The following is a 22,094-nucleotide window of genomic DNA, read 5'->3' as shown; positions in this document are numbered from 1 at the left end:
ACAGCTTTGACAGCGATTGCAATTTCCACAATGTCGCCTAGCGAATTGCCAACTGCTCGCAGTACAGATGCCGCACATCTGGAAGTGTACGCACTTTCGATGCTCGGTTCCTCCCTTGCTGAAGCTAACGGCGCTTAGCTTCCGGATACAAGACCTCCCACTGGAGCTTCGCAATCGTATTTACGAGTATACCTTAGAGCCGAGAGTCATCTTCTGGCACACAAATCTAAAAGACAAAGCACCAGCATATTGTGTTCCCAATCTTGATTTTCATCCAGGTATGAACAGTGCCAAGTGGGCGTTCCTTGTGCTGACACGATCACAGAAGATATCAAGGATGATGACGATCGATCCGAAAGCTCTGAAGAGTACATCGAAGAAGACGAGTTTTCGAGAGATCCCAATCTTCAAAAAAGGGATTCGCCGCGTCTTTTCGCTGTCTTGACTTCCAAGGTCTCAATAGTGACGCCGTTACTCGCCGTGTCGAAGAATACGAACGTAGAAGTGATGAAGGTGTTGGCTACCACCAGGACGCCTTTGTTACAATACTATGAGAGACTCTTGTCGTCATCCATACATTTACATCGGATCAGATCACCAAGTGCAGCTCTCATTGATCTATGGTCGAGCAGCGAGCTCATCCTTCAGAACTATAGCGGCGGTTCCCTGTACTTCCTGAAGAATCTTCCAGACTCGCTGAAGTCTTGTGTTCGTCGTCTGGTTATCACTGGGCACCTTCTAGCCGCTGATGATGGTCCTACTTGCACGATGTGGATCAAAGATGAATCTAGAGGCGGGACATTATTCACGAATTGGATATCAGACAATCTTCCTAATTTACGGACAGTGGCGATTGAAATACCAGGCACATTCGAAGGGATGGAATGGAATTGGAATCCGGCTTCGGACTATCTGTGCGAGATGCTGCAGGATGGACGTTTGGACACCGTAAGATTCTTTTACAAAGACTACAGCAACAACTCCAAGTATAGACACAAGGAGACAGATTTCAGCTTTTTCCGTCGTGTAACACTGGAGGGGTCCACCGATGAAGGAGGTCGCTGGATGGAAAAGTTCGATCGGTTACTGTTGACTGGGGTTGAAGAACCGATATCCCCTACCTCACTGGCATCACAGGTATGGCGCGACTTAGGGGCATGCCGCGTCGTCAAGATCACGAGATCACAGGCAACAGGCTAGTACAGCGGCTGCGATATATCTTATCAAGGCTCCCGATCGTCTTATTGGTCAGCACACAGTCCAGGCGTTGGTCGTGGTCTCGACGAATTCAGGCGTATACTGGATCCCCGTAGTAGTAAAGAAACAAAAGCATGCAGAGATTCAAAGTTCTAAAGTACGCGCAATTCTTGGAGCTGTGTGACCGTGTATGCTACTCGTGAAAAGACTCGCAAGGCTCGAGTGATGGGACAAGAAGAGGTCCGAGCGTCCGCGAGACGCGTCTCAGCGCGTCGCGCTAGTGCCATCCCCTCTTTCCGCGAGGGCTCCTCTTCCGTTGTGTTCGCAAGCGCAATACCGAAGCCCGGTTTTACACACACCAACAACAATGCGTGAAGAGACAGCGGAAGCATCGCGGTCTGGGCATGGTGATGCCGCCGCACATCTAGACGTGTGAGGACTCTGCGCCGTACGCATCGCGATTCTAAAGCTAACAATGTGCAGGTTCCGTCTGCATGACCTACCGCAAGAACTTCGCGATATGATCTATGATTATTCACTTGAGCCAAGAGCGATCTTTCGTCATACGAACCGCGAAGAGCAATGGGAACAAAACCAGGGTTATAACCTGCCGGATACGGATTCTAGCAAAGGTACGCAGGCTCGGGTGTAACTCACGTCAGGACTGACTCTCCCACAGAAGATTGGCTGATGATTCTCGATATGATGTACACACCGGAAGTGGCTGATGAGGATCAGCCAGTTCCTGACGAGCTTTACGAGGTGTTTTGGCATGATCCTAATGGGCCCTCAGGCGTTTTCTCTGACCGCCAAGATGTGATGCTCACGTACAAGATCTTCATGTCGACGCCACTACTTCTTGTTTCCAAGGAAGTGGCTAGAGAGGCGGAGAGGGTACTGCAGGCCAATAAACGAGGATGGATCAATTACTACAACGAAGTCGCGCGATCCAACATACACTGCCATCGCATCATTAAACCCACCAAGGCTTTCCAGTACCTTTGGTCTCGCAGTCAGGTCGTTCTGGAGAACACTACCGCGGACACCATGTTCTTCCTGCAGATCCTACCGGAGGTCTTGAAGAAAAGCCTTCATAGTTTGATTATCACGAAAAGCTTGATGAATATCGAAGATGAGTTTTCGATAGTACTCTGGCAAACCGACGACGAAAAGGGCGGATCTTTCATGTCAAATTTGATCAAAGAACACTATCCCAACCTGCGAACAGTAGCTCTTGAGACACCCAGCACGGAAGAAGAGACGAGGAGCAATCTCAACAACGGTTTCAGGAGCTTATGCGATATGCTCAAGATGAAAGATCTAGATACCCTCAGGTACTTCTTCAGAGAGGCTTGCTTTTCTCAATCCGACAACTGGTTTCTCGCAGACGTGGATCTAGAAGGGGTAGAGTTTAGCGATGACACCGACGACTACGAGGTGGGAGAAGACGAAATCTCGGAGCGCTACAAACAACCCCTGGATGGCGTCGAGGAAATTATTTCACCTACTTCAATCGGGTCTGCAGTATGGCGCGATCTCGGAATGGAGCGCGTCGTCAAGATCACGAGGTCGCAGACAGCAGCCTAGCGCTATGGCTGCGACGTGTTCTGATATATGTTTTGAATCAGACCTAGGTTGCAGTAATCCATCGCATCGCTCCATCCTCCAGTCATTCCCATTGCAACAGTTAGTCAGGGGTGTGCCTATTGGCTGTGCCACGCTGCTCACCTCGCTCGGCGCCCACTCATTACTAGCCAAACAAATGTGTAAGAAATGTTTGGAAATATTGTCGCAACGTCGCGGTACTGCTTACAAGTATAGATGCCTTATTGGTGGTATACGTTGCGAAAACCGTGGTCAAAGTGTGCAACCATGGTACCGAAAGTCTGCCGCCTTCAGGCATCAAGATCACGTTTATGGTCCCAGTACATATATCTTGCGCTTGTTCTCCCACTCCCATCTCATCTCTACAATTAACTTCCTGTTTCCAATCATACTCTACAATTAAACTATCGCAGCAACCACCGAAACTCAGACATCATGACTCTTACCATGATTCAAACCTCAACCGAGTTCGAAGCGGATCAGCTCTACAACGCCATTCACTACTCAGATTTCGCCTATGACTACACAACGGCGGTTTCAGCCTATTTGAAAGACTTTCCTGCTCTTCCCTCCGTTCCGACTACCGAATACTCCTACGCACCAACCTCAATACCTACTTGGTGGTCAGATTTCACGCACAATACGCTTTTGTCAGACATGTCTCACCCAGTCTCACCAAGAGAGTTGAAATCTCTCATCGAAGCCGAATTACATCAAGGTCTCACGCAGTCAGCTATCCTCCAGCATTGGATGAAGAGGTCGGGGAGCGAAATCCCGCTTGGCAGTGCCGCTGCAGCCGCAGCACTCCAAGACGCTATTATCGTGGCCTCTGATGCCGAGTGGTACGAGCACGATGACCATTTCATCACGGAACTCGGAATATCTGTTCTCGATCCGCGTTCCGTGCCACAACCATTTTCCTCATCACCATGGAGTATTCTCCCCAGCATGGAGAACTACCACGTGCGCATCAAACCACACGCACATCTCACCAACAAAGACCTCTGCGAAGGGCATCCAGATGCCTTTCAATTCGGCAGCACGACCTTTGTCAGCGTGAAGGAAGCGAAAGAAATGCTGCGCAGCGTTTTCACCCGCCGAGACATATACGGCAACCTACGACCAATAATTTTCGTAGGCCATGCCGTCTCAAACGACTACGAAGTCATAAAATCGCGCTTTGGTCTTGACCTTGAAGAACTCGGCACCATCGTCGCAACAATCGACACACAAGTGCTGGCCGTAGAACACGGCCTCGTAAACCCATCCCGCAAAATCCGCCTTGCGCACCTCCTCGCCGAATACGACATCAAAGAACCATACCTTCACAACGCCGGCAATGACATCGTATGCACCATGATCGCCGCTTTCCTCATGCTTTGTCCTCCACCCGAAGCCCCGCTCAATAAGTTGCATTACGTAGACCTCAAAGCGCAACTCCACAACGCGGGTCAAACCGCCATCAAAGAAGGCCGCGGCTATGGCGTCACACGTTTCTGCGAGAAATGTGATTCCCATCACCACACCGCACCGTACTGCCGCGTCAGCGTTTGGCACTGTGAACACTGCGACAAAGATCCCTTGACACGACACTTGGCGTATACTCATAATTCGCAGAAATGCATTCATGTGGTCAAGCAGGCTGCGCTGATCAAGAAACAGGGTAGCATGGGCTATGGACAGGGGGGATCAAAGCGCTCGAGTAGTCCTAATGCGGTGCCGTGTGAGTTTTGTATTGAGAGTACAGATCCGAGACGGTATTGTAATGAGAATGCTTATGGGCATAAAACGGGGGATTGTGCGTGGCGGAGATAGAAAATATGAGAAAATCAGATTAAAATATTTTTAGCACGTGTGTTCTGGTTGCATACGTATGATGATGTGATATTTGTAGGGTGTTCAATCTTGGAGTGTATCCGCCTAGGTGATTGCAGGGTTTCTGTTGCGTATTGTTTCTACGCTTTGAGGAAGGTGCGAATAGCATCGATGGGTGCATAGATTTCCGTCGATGCGCGTGCACTGTTCGTGAAGACATCAGGTCGATCGAAAATAGCTGTGCGACCTAATTCGCCAGGTCGTCCTCTCGCTGCGAGACATGTCTTGTTGGGTGGGAAGATGCAGCGTGCCTGCCTTGCAAGGTTAGCGATGTCGTACAGCGTTGAAGCGGCGTTGTGAGAAGCAAACGAGCATCCCGTCGTCGCTGCCTACGCGCTTTCTTCATAACTGGCATGTACACTCTAGATGTGACACCTTTCATCCTGACCGCTTCTGTTTTCTCCACATCACGATCTCACCCCCGTGTCCTTTGGGCCTGGACGCGCACTTTACACGCTTGTCTCACCGTTCGCGAACATGCCTTCCCTCACATTCCACGACATGCCCACCGAGCTCGTCGAGACCATCGCAGCGTACGTGAGCGACGCCGACCTCCTGTCTTTCCGCTTGACGTGTAGACATGCAGACACGAAGACATTACGCGTAGTCGGCGAGCGCCCTTTCTCCATATTGCAGACCAACCTCAAGAAATCGGATATCAGAAGACTCGAAAGTATCTCTCGAGGTGGGCGACTAGCGAAATACGTCAAAACCATCCGAGTTCAGGACTACCAAGAGAAGCCTCGGGGTGGAGAAGAGCCAGAGCGACTAAAACCGACGCACCGCCTCTGGTCGCGCAAACAAGCGCGCGTCCTGTGGGTCGACAAGACCGTCATTGCCAAACTGCAGACTATACTCGGGGAACGTCATTTGTCTCTTGACACTCTCGCTATCCACAACTATTACATCAAAAATGCCATTGCACTCGCTCGAGAGATCATTCGAGGTGGGGGACTTGTCGCTACTTCACTGCGAGTCTCTCTTTTTGAGAAACATGCAGCATTTGGGACCATAGTGACCCTGACCCTCGATCGAGCTAGACGAGAAGAGGACGTAGGCTTCAGCCTGCTTCGACAGGTGGAACTGCAGCTACCGCCCCTTCACCCCGACGGTACACCATACTTCCTCCTTACCCAAATGTTCTATCACTGCGCAGACGTCTCGGACGATCTCAGGCTCAAGTACCGGGGACAGGCAGACGCACGGATTATCTGTATCTTGCAGCAAGAAACGCCTGTAATAAAGCTGGAGAACCTATACTTGGGCCACTCGGGCAATCCTGCGGGGCTCATCGAATGTATATTGTCGATCTCCGAAGATAGGCTGACAAGTATCGGCCTCAGAGACACCTCCAGGTCACGACTGGGATGTTTCTTGCGCACGAGTTTGGACAAGCCCACAATAGTAGACATCAATTGGATGTTACTTTAGTTTCTGGAGCGAGGAGGATGCAGCTACAGAAAGTCACGAAGCCGCAAGGGGAGAGCCGCCTGGAATTCGCATTTCGATCTCTCTGGTGACTATACGATAGGAGAATTGGATGATCTCATAGAGCTGCATATACACATTTAACGAGTGCTCGTGCGTATCTAGTCTCTTAACCGTGGCGCTGTAAACGAGGATGTACGCAATGTAATGATATGATAGCAAAAAGCGATCACGCAATCACAAAATTGAACATCAGCAAACTCGGGAGTGTTTGTCATGCTTCTAGAGGCCTTTGTCTCTTGCTAATGTCTATTTCACTCAACGCATCCCACCTAAACAGCCCCCATAACCCCCTCCATCCACGGATAAACCGTGCCATTCGCCTCCGGATACCCCATATGCAGCCTCCCCTGCATAAACCGCATCTCCTTCGGACTCCCATACTCCGCCAGCAACATACTATCCTCCACGGGCATACACCCATCCAACATGCCATTCACAAGCAACAACCTACAACTGCTCATCCCCTGCCCCACAACAGCCACACCCTCACCCTTCCCACTCACGAGCGAGAACTCGTCTTGGCACTTCTCTTTCATCTCGTCAAAGGACGAATAGCCGTATTTCTGGATATACGCTTCCTCGAGACCGAACGGGTATTCGTGTTTGGAGATTTGCGAGAGCCATTCTGAGCCGATGTAGTGGTGTGTTCCGGCGCCGTGGCCGACGCTGCCGAGGAGGCGGGAAGAGTGCGTGTGTGCGAGGCGGATGGCGTAGTAGCCGCCGGCTGAGAGACCCCACGCGATAACCTTTTTCTCATTAAGGTAATGTGTTTCTTTGATCCAGTCTAGGATGCTGGTGAAGAGGCGGTCCGGCGAGAGCGGGTCGCGCTTGTTGGCGGGACAGTCGACGGTCGTGCCGGGTATGTCGCAGATTACAGTTGCCCAGCCACGGTTCAGGTGCTCTTGGGTGCGCTCCGTGTTGTCGGGGCGGTGGCCGTCTAGGCCGGTGATGAGGAGGACAGTGGGGAAGGGGCCGGAGCCGGCGGGCTTGCGGATGTAGAGGGGTATCGAGGTGCCGTCGCCGTTGGAGGCTTGTTTGTGGGGTATTACGACTTCTTTCAGGGGAATGTCCCATAGTTGTGCGCCGCGGAAGTAGACTTCTTTTTGCTCTTCGAAGACCTTCTTCTTGAGCTCCGTGCCGATGTAGGGGAATCGAGCGAGTCTGTATACAGCGTTTGCATTTAGGTATAACTTCTTCGCTGCCTCTTTGTCCTTGCTTTCCATTTCTTTGGCTTCTTTCGCTAGGCGTTGCGCTGTTGGCAAGAATGCATTTGTGTATGCATCCTCGTAAGGGTCGTTGATGTTGTTGTCGATGAGATGCTTGAAGATGGGCTCGAAGTCTTCAAATTTGCCATCGTGGAATGGGTAAACGCCTTTGGTGCATGGGAACTTCCAACGTTGTTCCCAGAGCTTTTGAATGCTGCCGCGATGTCCGTATTCCTTGGTGAAGAGGTCTCCGAGGATCCAATTTCCGTTAGGCATAATGCAAGTCCTTTGATCGAAGGGATGTGCAAGAGTATAGTTTAGACAGACTGCCAGCTGTTTGCATGTCGCCGTTGCGCATACAAGCGTTGTATATACATGCGCCGTTTCGGGATCGGCGGGGCCGGCTCGCCAGTTGCTTCAGGCCCGTCCGGACGGACCCCCGCAAAATGAACTACGGCTTCCCGTAGTCTGCATCAACCAAACGTACGTTAACTTCCGATGAAGCTGACGTTGATCTACATGGATGGTGCGACAAAGTGGCAAGACCCTGAATGCAGGTACAAGGATGTGCATTACTGCCCGGGAAACTCTTCTACCTCTTCCTCCTCCGCTTTGCGCTTCACGTACTCTCTCAGGACATGCACCAATCTCGTCCTACCGTCTTGCCTCTCGAACACCTGTGCGTGGTCTACAGTAGGCCACCAGATCGTCTCTGTGCCGTGGCCTCTCCACTCGGAGTCCTTCCAGGTTCTGTCCTCGCCCTTGAGGTCAGCACCATTAAGGTACTTCCCGATGGTCTCGGTGTCAACTATCAGATCCCTGCCTCCGAGGCTGACAGTTACGTCACGGTCTTTGAGGTCCTCCTTCCACAGTATGTTTTGTGCCCAGAAGAACTGGCGCGCCAGGGTTTGTGCGACCATCATGTCGGTAGAAGCGAAGTAGTAGAGTTGGTGCTCGTTCGCGCCTTTCGGTCGACGCGCGGTGAAGTTGTACGCCACGTCGGGAAGATGCAACAGGAATGTAACAGGGTCGATGAAGACCATCGGGCCGATTTTGGCAGCGGTGATGGGGTCCCGAAGAAGGTGGGTAGAGATGACGGACCCGTAAGAGTGACTTGCGAGTACGACTTTGTCAAAAGCATGGCGTTCCAAGATCATGTTGATCTGGCGACAAATGTCGTCTTTGTCTGGAATCGCCCCAGTGATACGGAAGCTGACAGGCATGATCTCCACAGCAATGATGCCGACCTGACCATCTTGTGCCGCAAGCGGATCGTGCTTGTTTATCTCATTCAAGAACTCGACGTATGGATGCAGGCCGATGCCGATGCCGTGTACGAAGAGGATGGGTAGTCGCGTCTTCGAGGTGTGTGGTCGGTACCAGTAACTCAGATCAGGCGCAGATGAGATGTTGCGCGTAGTGAGATTGGCGAGCCGCGGTGGGAAGATGGCCAGCGAGGAGCGAAGGTGGGTGCGGAAGAGCATGAAGCCGTAGTAGCGCAGACGAGCGGCGGTAAGGGTATCGACTAGCATCACGATCTGTCGCCGTCAGTATGTATACATTCTCAAGAACTCTAAACATACCATATACCACAGAAACGGCCGATGCGCCATATTGACTTGGTCGATAGTCAGACGCAGGCTCTTTGCGCTGCCCATGCCAGGCGCCAGCTTCCTCCCAAGCATCGTCTCTATGCCATCCGCATACTCGTTGAGCTCGTCGTCCTCAGCATTGGTTTCTTCCGGGTGCGCCTGCCGCCTCTTCCTCCGCTCCTCATCGCTCTCCGTGCCGCGGTTCAGCAGTGCCCACGCGAAGAATTCGCGCACATTCTCGCGTCGTATCTCGCCCGGTCTCGCGCCCAGAAACCACCTGCTGACGTAGTACTCGGGGTGCGGGATCTTATCCCAGCATCGCCAGAAGAGCTCCTTCCTCTCCTCCTTCTCGAGGGGCGGCGGGTGTTGCGCCGAGGCTTGAAGCGCGCGCTTGCGGGGCAGGTAGACAAGCAGCCAGAAGGCGGTCTCGATGATGCTCCACGTGAGGAGGAAGCGACGGAAGGCCGTGTGCGGGGGCTCTGCGATGCTGAAAGAGACCCAGAAGATGCTGAAGGGCGTGATGGCGCGGAATCCCAGGATGCACGTCCTGATCAGCAGGTACTTGGGGAGCGTGTTTTCGATCATGGCGAATGTGCGACAGGATATAAGCTATCAGGAAGTCAACCGCACCCCATCGAAAGGCATGGCGGGGGTATTCTCGTTATCATGGTCGAAGTTGTTGACGGCTACACGGCAGGGTTGCTGCTTACAGCCCGCCGATGACGCAGCTGCCTGCTGCTGTGGCTTAGTCAGCAGTGCATCACACTTCTCGCAACCAACACCGTATTCGGCAGAGTGTACATTCATCCTATATTGTTTGCATCTATGCTAGACCCAGGGTATCTTCAAGGCGTTTTCAGCCGTCATCTGAACTTCCAAAAGCAACTAGTCACCTCCCGGCCTGTTCAAAGCGCCGCCAATCTAACGCCGAAACACCTGTGCAGTCCTTCTGCCATCTCAACCTTGGTTGTATCCTCCGTGTCCTCCACGTGGAGGGTATCCACCACGACCGCGACCAAACGAAACGTTGCCATAGCCGCCTTGGCCGAGATGTCCGCCAAAACCCCTGACTGAAGGGTGTCCTCCCGGGCCTGGCGGGGCGGAGCCATGTCCACCAGCAGAGTCGAAGTACTGTCGGAGACCGTCATAGTTCATGGTAGGACCAGGTGGACGAGTGGAACCACGACGTGACATGGGACGACCCCAGTTGTAGTACCCCCCACGAGGCGGATTCTTGGTCTTTGGTTTCTTGAGGGCCCGAGCAATAGCGTCCTTCTCGCGCCGAATGAGGGCCTTCTTGTTGGCTACACAGATGCAATGCTCGGTGACGTGTTCCTTGCCTGGCTCGATATTGCACTTGTTCTCTTCGCACTCATCACAATGAAGGTTTGTGGCTGTGCAATCTGACTTCATGTGGCCGACGGTGCCGCATTTGAAGCAGTACTTCTCAACGCCACCGAGGCTATCATCGAAGTTCGCCACACTATGGCGCTCCAGATCTCCTGCCACTTGCTGCATACTCTTGTGTGCGAACTTCTTGCACTTGTGTCCGCCCAAAACGATTTGGAATGCTGAGATCAACGTGCGAGCGGCGTCGTTTGCCGCCGTGTGGGAATCACTATGCTCGAAGGAGAGCTCTTCGACCATACGCCTGAGGCCAACCTGCTCGTTCCTCGGCATCATCCAGTAACCCTTGTCACGAACCAGCAGCTGGGTGTCGATGTAGCGCACCACGGTACCGATTGGCTCCATGTCGAAACCAATAGCCTTGGACTTGAGGTTGTTCAGATCGTGTCCGACGTCGTGGCCGAGAACAACGATGGGGAAGTTACCCTTGAGGTCGGGGAAGTAACCCTTGAGGCGGGGAACGTCACTGATGGGTTGGACAAAGAGGTCGGTCAGGATCTGACGCGCCTCGGCGAAGGTGACGAACCGGCCTTGACCGAAGCGGTTGCCTTCGACTCCCCGCGATGCTGGATTCTGGTTCGGGAGATGGGACGTCTCGATGGTGCGTAGGAGGTAGAAGCGGATTTCCTTCATCAGGTTCTCCCCGTGGTCACCGAAGTCTCCAGTGGCCACGATGGGCAATACATCTTGACGACCGAAGGTAGCGATGCCGACCTCGGTGGTCTCATCGGTATTATTCGACCAGTGCTCACAGTCAATACAGATGACGATGATGTGGTTGGCGAGGTCTTTGGCGATGTCGGGGATGTTCTTGACGCATCTACCTCCGACGCAGTGCTCCCACACTTCAAGGTCGCTGGCTTCCTTGAAGCGGGCCTCGAGCGCGATGATCCTAGGGTCTCGAGCATCAGGTGTAGCATCTATACTGACTGCGTTGAAGCTGGCTACGAGCGCGGCGACCGCGGGATCTTGAGTATCAGGTTGAGTACTTGGAGGTGGGGCAGCGGTGACGGGGATCGGTCCACCTTGGGAGTTCTGGGACATAGCGGCGTCGCTTAAGAGAGGTAGAGTACTGGGATGCGGTGAGTATCCCATGGCGGTGGGCGAGTCCGCTGTCTGCAGAGGTAGAGGTACGAAGTCAGTATACGTGTCATATGCACTTCGTACAGTCAGAACTTACCTTACGTAGTATGTCGCGTGCGTGAGCAATCTGAAGTCGACAAGGTCGCTCGGGTTGAATATAAGCGCGGGTTCTGGTTGCGAAAAGATAAGTAGAGAGTTCGGCGGAGACCAGAGGGGTAGGTACGAGAAACGCCGAATGTATAGGTGTGAACGGTCACTAGGCCAAGGTGAGCACGTATTTCATTGATCTGATCAGTGAGCGTGAGCGATCTTGAGCCTTGGCCCGCCCCCGCCGCGCAAACAGGGTCGTCGTGGAGGGGCGGTGGTGAAAGTGAAAGAGGAGGGAAATATTGGAGGAAACTTGTTGAGAATATGCTCGCAATCTGTAGACGGCAATGCTGTCGGGAATGGCATCGTACTTATAAATTGTGGCCTCAGTTCACGGAAAGTAGCGGATCATGGTATCAATATCAGTCTCCCATGGCTATGTCCACTAGAGCGGATTAAGAGACTCAGTCAACAAAAGAAGATATCCACGGTACGACAGCCGCGGTCGCTGAATCAGCCAATCTCGTCCTTCCTATAGCTACGCCTACACACCGATATGTCCTCTCTACGAGCTAAGATTTGCGGTATTGCACCGCTTCGATATCCTACGCCAATCGCACGTGTCAACGGCGTATCGCAATGTCGAAGAAGACAGTCACCTACACGAATTCTTGTATCAAACTTGCATTCTTGGATCACCTATAGTGAATACTATCTCTATCTGGAACAACATCGGCCATCCTCAAAAACGCCCAGGCAAAAATCACAAGGTCGAAGTACAAGGTGTCCTACAGACAACGTGGATATATGCCAAGAAATGCGTTCACTACAGGGTTTCATACCTTCTCAGTCTGACACACTACTACCACCTCTTAAAACTCTGCAAGGTCGAGCGCAGCCACCGCGTTGGCGACTTTCTCGATCGAGGAAACCTCAGGACCTTTCATAGCATACGAGATGCAGCGCTCAGTCATATGGGTGCCCTTGGCCTGCTTCCGTTTGTCCGACTGGGAAGACGCACAATGGTCGCACTTGACCTTTGCGTAGCAAAGCTTGCCTTGATAATTCTTCTTGGTATGGCCATACTTGCCACAGCGGAGACAAAAGAGCTCACTACCCCAGCCCCACTGTTGCTGTTGACTAAGCAACTCGATGGTATCAACGACCTCCTGCAGGTTACGGCCGTCCTCGGGCTTGAATTCGGAAGGAAGAACCATCTGGACAGCAGCAATGAGCGTCATAGCCGCGTCGTTGCCGGCAGTATGAGCATCTCGATAAGAGAAGCCGCACTTGCCAACGAGAGTACTAAGCCCAATCTTATTGCCGCCCCAGGAATCGTATTTACACTCCTTGGCCAGGTACTGGGTGTCGATGACCTTGACGACAGTACCCAGAGCCATGGCGTTGAAGCCCAGCGTGGAGTTCAACATGGACATGTCGCCAGACAGAGCATGGCCCATGACAACAACGGGACAAAAGCCCTTCGAAGCATTGGTATCGTCGACAGGCCATTGGAACATTGCGGTGAGCATGTCCTTGGCCTCGGACTTGGTGAGGAAACGGGTGTTGCCGAAGCGGTTGCTGCGTTACTGTTAGCCGACGTCCTTTATTCTAGGAAGAAAGAGATGGTACTTACGCTTCAGGATCTCCAGGACACCACTTCAAGTTCAACAAGTGCGCATTTTCGAGAATACGCGCATGGTAGAAGTACACCTGCTTCAGCAGGTCCTCACCATGTATACCCGGACCTGATAGTGCGCGCATGTCGCGAGAGTCAAACGTGGACACGCCGATCTCGGTCAGCGCGCTCTGCTTGCACTCCCAGTTCTCGGTGTCAAAGTTGACGACGATCATGTTCTTGGCGGAGGGTGGCACGCCGTCGAGATCTGAGAGACCGAGACAGTGCGCGAGGACTGCGCGGCTGGATTTGGTTGCGAGGGCAAGCTCGAGCTGCGCGTTTGTGGAGAGAGGAGGAGGGGAGGAGGAGTCGTTGGAGTCGCGGCTGGGGGAGCGGGAATAGTTTGAGTCGGACATCTTTGTCGATCTCAAGAGCTAGTAATGTCAGTCAGTCTTGTTTATCAAACCGGGCTTCAAAGACTTACAGGTATGATCTGGTAGCAAAAAGGGGTGGTCGACTGCTCAGTCTCCCTGATGAACTTCTCTGAAAGTTGAGACTTTTTCTCAACGGTGATTCGTTTCTCTTCGGCAGATTTCCCAAGTATTTATACAGGGGTAGTGCTAACAGTAGGCTCGTGCTGTATCACGATAGTCTAGCACACTGCCAAGGGTGAATGTGATGCAGGGGGGCTGCCTGGGTACTGTGACGTAAAAGAAGGGCGGTGGTTTTGACCGGAAAAGTGAAAAGAAGACTCCAGAGTTCTGAGTAGGCTGACACGTCTGTCTAGATGTTGGCATGAAAATGGAGTTGGTAGATGTGCTGTGTGGAAGTGTCGAATAAATTCGTTTAGACCCCAATCTCTAAGAATCTGATAAGATGGTGGTAGCGAGAATTTTCAAATTTGGTTATACAGATATACAACTAGAGTACAAATAACAGACCAACCAGATGTCTGAGAATCGTATACTACGAAGGCACCCATGATATACCCTTTCATGGTCGGCATTCGCCGATACTATCATTCTACATAGCGAGAGGCGAACCAGTTAAGACTTCAGCAATCCAAACCACCATCTTGAGAGAATATATATAGGATCGAAAAGCAAAGCGGTGGCAACAATCGACAATTCCAAGTCCTTCAGCTTTCTTGTGATGTCTTCCCGCCTGTGGCCAAGGACCTTAACCGAATACATTAACACTTGCTTGTTCAGCGTGTTTTTCGTCCAACAGTGCTAACGCAAGCTCTTTTGTGCGAAACATAAGTTTATTAGCACAGACGAGTCCTCACAGAACGTATGGATCTTTCCTCATATGCCTGATCGATGCGCAGACGAACGAATACGCAGCATGATGAACAACACTGCCGGAGCCGAAATGACTGAATTTCATGTCATACTCAAATATCATTTTAAAGATTTACGTCATTCTTAGCCCGCGGCGTTGAAACGCTTAGTATCAGTCGCGAAGTCTGCTTGTGAGCCTAGGTTCACGATACAGTCGTGCGCCACCTGCCGGCGACTGTCCACCCCTAGCCTAAAATTGCTACTACTGGTTCGATATACGCTTGGGCAGTGTAAGATAGAGATGCATGCTCCATCAGTAGACCCGTGCCAGCATGTAACCGAAAGCCGATACAAGTCGTTTGGAGATGTCATTTGTGGGAATGCAAGCGTCAGATGAGGGATGAGGTTTTTTGGGTGATGTCATGGGACCAGCCGCACGTGGCGGGCCGTGCGCGCATCGCTGTTCCTGCCCCGTCACTGGACGCATCACCACTGTACCTTCATTCCTAGACTTGCGTGTTCCAATATTGTCTTCTAATGTCTGCGACAACGACTTTGACACTTTACTCTTATGCAGCATTTCCTCTATATCGTTCTATTGTACCTTGACTGAAGATCGGCGGCTCTCCACAAGCTTCCCCGCATTCCACCTGCAGCGAGTCAGGCCAACTCCACGTGTTCGCAGCAAAGGTTGCGAAGTACCTCGCGCATGGATACCTCGTCTCCTCTCTCTCGCATCGATACACTAGTATCAGATATGCCGTTGGAGAAAGACAGTAACACCGACGTCGTCCTATGCGACAGGCTGAGTGCGCTGCCAGATGAGCTGCTGCTCCACATCTTTGAGGCGGTCGGTTGCCTCTCTAGACGCGACCTCTGCAACGTATCGCGCGTCAACAAACGATGCCACCGCCTCAGTGACGCCGTCTTATATAAGAGCATTCTCTTCGAAACTCCAGAGCTACACCTCACATTCAGCGAGTCATTAAGCCGTCGCCCGCGTCGTGGCTCAGCCATCCATGAAATTAAGCTGGCTTATCCGTCTTCAGAGCTGTCGCAGCTGGCGCTCGATGCACCTGTCGCCGGTTCATACCTGGATCCCAAGCGATCAGATAGCCTCTCACGGACGCTATCGATCATGTCAAATTTGGAGAAGCTCGACATTTCCGTCCCAGACGTGCTCCTACACGGTATCGGTACCTTGTTCAACGGACCCTTCGACCTCGCATGCTTGAAGTCCTGCTCACTATTCTACCAATGCGCTAATGATGCTTACTGGGACCTCCGCGAGAACATACATATCTTCGCCCATCCTACGCTGGAAACCTTGACGATCCGCAGAGCTAAGCTAGACGAGAAGGGCTTCGATCACATCGAGCGGCCGCACATGACAGCGCTCAAACAACTTCACTTGATCGAATGCGATATTAACGACGACTCGCTTGGGGATCTCCTCGAATTGCCCGAGGCGCTGGAGGAGTTTGTCATGACGCAAACTGAAGAACCGGAGCCAGAACTAGAAGAAAGCTCTGATAACGTTGGGGACTATATCCTGGCTGCTCAGTCGCAAGCAGAGTTTTTGAAGAGCATAACGATCGATCACCCAACACTTACCGGGCGCAAGGTGCTACGTATGCGCGAGTTCGCAGCGCTCAAGACATTGCGCCTGAACTGGGATTACCAGCTGTTTGGAAAGTCATCTAAGAAACCGCGTCTCCATTCCGTTGGTCTCCCGCCTGTTATGGACACACTCGAGTTCTTCAACGAACTAGGAAGCGACGCTGAGGTCACAGACCTTCTATTGGCTACCATCGAGCAGAAGGATATCGTTGCTAGGAATTGGAAAACTTTGGTTGTGGTTGAGGGCGAAGACGGAGTGTCGAGGGAAATCAAGAACGCGTGCAAGACGGCGGGGTTACAGTTGGATATCATCGGGGCTATGGATGAGGATACCGAATCAGAAAATGAATCAGAGAACGAATCAGGAAACGAACCAGAAAATGAATCGGAAAGCGGATCGCAAGGCAAATTCTGGGCAAAACCAGATGCCAGGACCCAGATATCGGAAAGCGAATCGGAGAGCGAATCGGAGGACGAAGCAGGCTATAGGGTGCAGAGGGACATTGAGTCAGATAACGATGAGAGCATTTCCGGTCCTCGTCGTTCTATGTGAAGGGCAACACTTGCTCATCTAGCGGAGCTTACACGACGTGTTGCGAACCTGTTTAGACTACACTGGCGACGTCTTAGAGCTTGGAAATGCATATAGACTTGGCCTCATGCGCCATATTATACCAGTCCATTACTGCAATACCAGCGTGTACCTCCCTTTCATAACAATCTTCACTCTCCGGCCATTACCCGGATTTCTACTCGTCTTCCCAAGCGCTCCCCTTTTCTTCAAGCGCCTCTTGGCTTGCCTTTTGTCCTCCGCGTCATCTTCATCAACCTGGTTCCTTCGCCTCCTGCTGTCTCTCCAGCCCTCTACGTACAGCCAAATCTGTCGCAATACACAAATGAACACCATTACGATATGCTCCGCTTTGAGTTTGACATGCGCGGCGGGGATGTAGGAGATGTTTGGCCGAGGGATAGAGCCGAAGAGGGTTACTGGTAGAGATACTATGCGCGCGAGCGCGGTAGTGGTGCTGTTCATCATTGTAAGAGATCTCGTGAGTTGCGGCATACGATGGGTATAGCAGGGGCAGGTTCGCATTTGGCGTAGTATATGTGTAGCCTTCAACACGTATCCGGAATTCACAGAGTTCCGCATCATAGCAAGGCGTGGAGGTATTCAGTGTATCTTCAAGTATCCACGTACATCCAGTAAGGCTGTGAAGTACACCCGGACTGTCTATGTCATATTCCTCCATACCTCATGATAACAGCCAGGTGATGTCAATCACTCAACAACACTTCAACCGTGGAAGCCCATCATACCTCCTCGTCCCCTCGCTCCACCACCACGTCCTCGACCACGACCTCGATGACCTCGGTAGCCGCCACGCCCATGGCCTCGGCCTTGACCTTGTGGAGCAGGCCGGTAGCTATTGACCCTGTTCCGCATCTTGCGGATGCTGTAGTTGACGTCCTCAAGCCGAATAACGAAATCACCAGCCATGACCACCGAAGCAGGAATATCTTCAAGTGCATTGTTAGCACCAATCCTCTTCTCAATTCGAAGACATCTTACTCTCATCCTCGGTATTACCAGGAACATCATTCCGCTCTTTCATGTGCTTGATGATGAACGCGATCGCTTCCAACTTGAAACCAGTGCGTGTCATATCCGCCAGACGGCTGAGCGCGGAGATGAGTGCTAGACCCCAATTGTGGCAGTCTGGATCGGGGAGGTACTGGACTGGGAACGGGGTCGCCATAGAGCGGAATTCCCAAGCGGCACCAGCGGACGCCAGAAGGCGGGTGATTGTGGCCTTGGTGTCTGAGGGGAGGGTGCTGAAGTCGTGGAATGTGGGGCTGTTGTCGATGTAGTAGTCCTCGGCTTCGTTATCGGCTTCGTCATCCGCCGCGTTGGTGTGGGCTTCGGGGTCGGCCATCTGAGTGTCCTCCATCGCGTTTTCGGTCTCGTTGGCGGATATGGTGTTGCCGGTGATGGGGTCCACGGTGATGGGTACAGGGGCGTTACTGGCGTCGATGAGGTCCATGGTGACGGTCCTTGAGGTGTTGATGTGTCGTGGGTAGTACAATTGATTGATACGAGCTTAATTGTTATCAAGATAGCTTGTATCGATTGTCAAGCGGGGGTGTAGGATTGATCGAGGTACAGTAGTCGTGGACGATATATATATAAACTGGCAAGGCGCTAATCAAGAAGTCGCAGTGAAGGAGCCTTGATGGTGTGTATTAAGACTAGGGATACGCGAATCGCAAAGCCGTGGAGACAGACTCGCTCACTGCGAAAGCGAGACAGAGTTGTAGTCTCTCCATTGTTACTCCTATTATGGAGAGAACATTCGCTCGTGAAGCTCACGTGGATAGTTCTGTCGTTATAGCTGCCTGGGATCTGTCGTTTGCCCGTGAATCATTCCGGTGGTCGTTATTACGTTGTAAGGTCTCCTGACGTCTTCATTTGAACAATGCTTGCATGCGCGCAAACGCTGTCTTTTTTCCTTGTTGCGGTTCTTCCATCGCGAAACCTCCAGCTCCATTGTTTCCGTGATTATTCACGATCGCGTTCGCGGGTAGTTCGATAGGATCACTATTGTCGACGGTTGGCTATGGGAAATCAGCTTCTCTATCCCCAACGCGATGCTTCGCTTCAATAATGGCACTCACTGCTGCCATGTACCCATCAATCTGCTGCGGTTGAGCAAATTCAGGTCTCCCTTCTCCTTGCAACTCCTGCGGTCCATTGTGTTTGTACTGGTCTCCATGCAGCTCCGTCGGTACATGCGCTTGTCCTGCATACGGTGGTAGCATGCTTCCATTGCTTGGGGCGCACGGTGGTGCAGTATACTGAACCCCGACGTACGGCGCGTTTTGCTCCTGCATCCTGCGCATAGCCCTTTCGCGCCTCCGCTGTTTACTACAGATCTTCATAAAAACGACCGTGCAAAAGATGCCTGTAACAAACATAATGACAAGAATTATGACCGCTACAGTGCCTTGCAGCGAAAGATTGGTGTTGCGACGTTGGATGGGCGCCATGTTGTCTGATTGTTATTCGGGGTTGGAGATGCGGTTTTCGAGTATGAGAGACGCGAGGGGATCAAACTCGCAAAACGTCACGGCGCCTGGGAGGCCTGAGGTATACTTGAACTCATAGCAAGGATACAACAGGTCGCCTGAAACTCATGCACGCCTGGGCACAAATCTCGTGCACCGCCATGGACGTGATGGCGGCGCAGCGCTGTTGGGGGCCAAAACGGGTACGCGAGGCTGATCACTCGGTGCTGCCAAGTCAAATTTTCCGAGACCGGCAGTTACGGCATATCTCTATCCAGAAAGACGGGGCTTGATATTGAAGGGATACGACAAGACGGTAGATCGAATGAGGTCTTACACTTGGTGATAGTACTGAAAGGTGTCCTGCTGTAGAGCCAGTCCTTGTTCTTGTGTAGCATGTATGACGTTGTTCAAGCCGAACACCGCCTCCTCCTGATGGCCCTCTAAACCGCTCTCCGGAAACGCTCAGAGAAGACGAAAGAGAATGTCCAGCTTGATGCTTATCTATCAGATCTTGAGGTTGTCGAGAGCTTGGTAGGGCTCCCGCGCTTGAGCCTCGCGGCGCTTGCATTAGCGTCGATTCAGTCGGTAGATGACGCGCAGTTGGATCCAAGACGAGATGACGTGTGACATCTGACCAGCGCGAAGAATTCAGTGAGCTTGGGAATCGAACGTCGCAAACTCTAGATCTCTTCTGTCGAACGAGATTCGCTATGCTGCAGCAACGGTGAGGTGTACTCTGATCGCCAAGCTCGGCTGTGTCTCCCCTTGACCCATGGTTTTCGCGACTACGCGCCGACTCTGCCACAACACCCCACGCACTTCTGCCTGTGCGTCCGCCTATCGTACAATCAACCTACCACACCACGCCGTGTCATCTCAAACGCGCATTGCTCTAAGAGGAGATAATCGTGCGACACATTACAACAGTCTCGACATACAGTCTGAGTATGCACTCGCAGCATAGACACATACGAAGACGTCAATATTACAAGAACCAAAATGGATGAGGACCTCCGTCTTCTCGAGGTATGCAACGGCGCAAGAGTAGAAAGTCGTGCGACGTCGCTAACGGGAATGCGACTTACAGCAGGAATACTGCCCCACGATAGACCCCACTCTTCTTTACACGATATACTCGGATTTCGCAGGAGAACCGAACGCAATCGATCTTACTAGGCAACTACTCGAACCCCTGAAGTTGACAGCCGACGCCGAAGCCCTCGATTTCGACCCCTCTGGCAGCAGCGGAGGCGCAGTTCAAGGCAGCCCAGACAAACACAGTACCGATGTCGACTCCAATGCCGATTCGTGGACGACGCAAACGGTAGCGACGGACCACTCGACGCTCTCGAACGACTTCTCTACCCTCAGTGTCAACGGACAGTCGGGGGGCTCAGAAGGGTCCCTGGAGGATGGGTACTACAAGGACATTGAGCAGTCGGACGTCTCCACAAAAGAGCTGTTGCTTGCCGAAACTTTCCCAGGTCTGCGGCTCGCGCAAGTCACGTACACGCTGAAGAAGTGCGGATACGATTATGATAAAGCGACGGATGAACTGTTGAACCAAGTCTTCTTCGATGACAGTAGGAAAAGCCCTACTGAAGAAGGGCCAGTCGCGAAGGGTATTGATGCATTCTCAGAAGACCATCTCGTACCGCAAAAAGGCAAGAAAGCTAAGAGCAAGAAGAAGCAGAGACTTTCCTTGGAGGCGGGTACCAGCTACCTCGTCGAATCGGATGCGCCAACCAATCGCTGGCAAAACACGAGTCGAGATGTAGACTTTATAACGTCGCGTACAGGCCTTCCAGCGAAGGCGGTATCGTCGCTGTACCACGCGAATGGAACGTCCGTTTCGGCAACTGTGCTGGCCATTGTAAAGAAGGACATCGCAGCGCACAAGAAAGAGGGTGAACCAGATGCTGCACTGGTACAGGATGCGATCACACTAAATGAGGGATTTCCATCTATGGATCTGGAGCACGCCCTTGCCATAGTGCGACTTACTGCTCCTTCGACGATAAAAGCCCAGGAATTAGCGAAATCCCTCACCCAACAACCTGCTAGCGAGACAGGTGGAAAGGGTGGTATCAAGCTCGACTTACGATATGCTCCTGTCGATCTATCCGACCCCTCCGAAGCCACGAGACTCCCTACTTTGACACCTTCTGTCCGACCGCGCGACGCAATGTCCACAGCTGCTGCACGGAACGACGCATTCGGGAAAGCATCAGGTGCCTACCGCAAGGGCAAGTCGACGCCACTCATGAGGCAAGCAGCCGCATACTATGCACAAGAAGGTCGCGACCTCAACGCCAATTTGAGAGCGATGAACGCAGCCGAAGCCGACGCATTCGTTTCCACACAATCTGGTCCAACATACCTCGATCTTCATGGCGTTACTGTGGCCGACGCAACGAGAATCGCCAAACAACGAACACAAGCTTGGTGGAATGGTCTGGGCGAGCGCAGAATACCCGAGTGGAGCGGTGCTGGTCGCAGAGGCGGTGGCGAGGCATACAGGATCATCACAGGTTTGGGCCGGCACAGCGAGGGCGGAAGGGGAAAGCTGGGACCTGCAGTCTTGAAGACGTTAGTCAACGAAGGATGGAAAGTAGAAGCAGAGCCTGGAGAGCTTTATGTCACAGGACTGGCAAGAAGGAGATAGTGAGCTTCGATGTTTAGGCAAGATCTTGGTGTATATCAGGGATGTATGGCGCACAGGATGTTGGAGCATGTACAGCGACGGTACCATTGTGGAACGTATCACAGAGAAGAGATGCGATTGGATATCATCAAACACGGATTCAAGACATCCTGCCCTGAGTGTTCGCTCTTTCCGTCTTTCAAGGCCAAGGCTAGCGGCGCGCTAAGGTTTTAAGCTTCTTTGGACCCCACTCGCCATCCATTGCCCCCATCTTAATCACTCACCCTCAATCCAGGTCGCTCGCGAAACCTCCGGGAC

General features: G+C 52.3%; 10 protein-coding genes across 10 annotated transcripts; 5 read left to right on the top strand and 5 right to left on the bottom strand.

Moving 5' to 3' along the window:
• Window positions 1-1,564: 1,564 nt before the first annotated feature.
• Window positions 1,565-2,784, top strand: J4E84_008800 (uncharacterized protein; the record flags this gene model as incomplete). Its single annotated transcript, XM_049391369.1, has 2 exons — window positions 1,565-1,568; window positions 1,877-2,784. 2 exons carry the CDS (start codon window positions 1,565-1,567, stop codon window positions 2,782-2,784), a joined length of 912 nt encoding a protein of 303 aa, XP_049241071.1.
• Window positions 2,785-3,237: 453 nt separating this feature from the next.
• Window positions 3,238-4,800, top strand: J4E84_008799 (uncharacterized protein; the record flags this gene model as incomplete). The annotated part of the gene is made up of 2 exons (XM_049391368.1): window positions 3,238-4,309; window positions 4,784-4,800. 2 exons carry the CDS (start codon window positions 3,238-3,240, stop codon window positions 4,798-4,800), a joined length of 1,089 nt encoding a protein of 362 aa, XP_049241070.1.
• Window positions 4,801-5,154: 354 nt separating this feature from the next.
• J4E84_008798 (uncharacterized protein) lies at window positions 5,155-6,270 on the top strand (the record flags this gene model as incomplete). The annotated part of the gene is made up of 2 exons (XM_049391367.1): window positions 5,155-5,974; window positions 6,254-6,270. 2 exons carry the CDS (start codon window positions 5,155-5,157, stop codon window positions 6,268-6,270), a joined length of 837 nt encoding a protein of 278 aa, XP_049241069.1.
• A 167-nt stretch (window positions 6,271-6,437) lies between these two features.
• J4E84_008797 (uncharacterized protein) lies at window positions 6,438-7,649 on the bottom strand (the record flags this gene model as incomplete). The annotated part of the gene is made up of 1 exon (XM_049391366.1): window positions 6,438-7,649. One exon carries the CDS (start codon window positions 7,647-7,649, stop codon window positions 6,438-6,440), a length of 1,212 nt encoding a protein of 403 aa, XP_049241068.1.
• A 296-nt stretch (window positions 7,650-7,945) lies between these two features.
• J4E84_008796 (uncharacterized protein) lies at window positions 7,946-9,550 on the bottom strand (the record flags this gene model as incomplete). The annotated part of the gene is made up of 2 exons (XM_049391365.1): window positions 7,946-8,911; window positions 8,957-9,550. 2 exons carry the CDS (start codon window positions 9,548-9,550, stop codon window positions 7,946-7,948), a joined length of 1,560 nt encoding a protein of 519 aa, XP_049241067.1.
• A 372-nt stretch (window positions 9,551-9,922) lies between these two features.
• On the bottom strand, window positions 9,923-11,467 carry J4E84_008795 (uncharacterized protein; the record flags this gene model as incomplete). Its single annotated transcript, XM_049391364.1, has 1 exon — window positions 9,923-11,467. One exon carries the CDS (start codon window positions 11,465-11,467, stop codon window positions 9,923-9,925), a length of 1,545 nt encoding a protein of 514 aa, XP_049241066.1.
• A 947-nt stretch (window positions 11,468-12,414) lies between these two features.
• J4E84_008794 (uncharacterized protein) lies at window positions 12,415-13,576 on the bottom strand (the record flags this gene model as incomplete). The annotated part of the gene is made up of 2 exons (XM_049391363.1): window positions 12,415-13,123; window positions 13,179-13,576. 2 exons carry the CDS (start codon window positions 13,574-13,576, stop codon window positions 12,415-12,417), a joined length of 1,107 nt encoding a protein of 368 aa, XP_049241065.1.
• Window positions 13,577-15,152: 1,576 nt separating this feature from the next.
• J4E84_008793 (uncharacterized protein) lies at window positions 15,153-16,616 on the top strand (the record flags this gene model as incomplete). Its single annotated transcript, XM_049391362.1, has 1 exon — window positions 15,153-16,616. One exon carries the CDS (start codon window positions 15,153-15,155, stop codon window positions 16,614-16,616), a length of 1,464 nt encoding a protein of 487 aa, XP_049241064.1.
• A 1,000-nt stretch (window positions 16,617-17,616) lies between these two features.
• J4E84_008792 (uncharacterized protein) lies at window positions 17,617-18,108 on the bottom strand (the record flags this gene model as incomplete). The annotated part of the gene is made up of 1 exon (XM_049391361.1): window positions 17,617-18,108. The coding sequence occupies one exon, from the start codon at window positions 18,106-18,108 to the stop codon at window positions 17,617-17,619; it is 492 nt and encodes a 163-aa protein (XP_049241063.1).
• Window positions 18,109-20,131: 2,023 nt separating this feature from the next.
• Window positions 20,132-21,797, top strand: J4E84_008791 (uncharacterized protein; the record flags this gene model as incomplete). Its single annotated transcript, XM_049391360.1, has 2 exons — window positions 20,132-20,158; window positions 20,220-21,797. The coding sequence occupies 2 exons, from the start codon at window positions 20,132-20,134 to the stop codon at window positions 21,795-21,797; spliced, it is 1,605 nt and encodes a 534-aa protein (XP_049241062.1).
• Window positions 21,798-22,094: the final 297 nt, after the last annotated feature.

The sequence above is a fragment of the Alternaria hordeiaustralica genome (genome assembly GCF_023758085.1).
Source record: "Alternaria hordeiaustralica strain BMP 2776 chromosome Unknown scaffold_23, whole genome shotgun sequence".
Taxonomy (NCBI): domain Eukaryota; kingdom Fungi; phylum Ascomycota; class Dothideomycetes; order Pleosporales; family Pleosporaceae; genus Alternaria; species Alternaria hordeiaustralica.
Note: the sequence above shows the minus strand (reverse complement) of the source record. Positions and strands in the feature narration are given on the sequence as shown.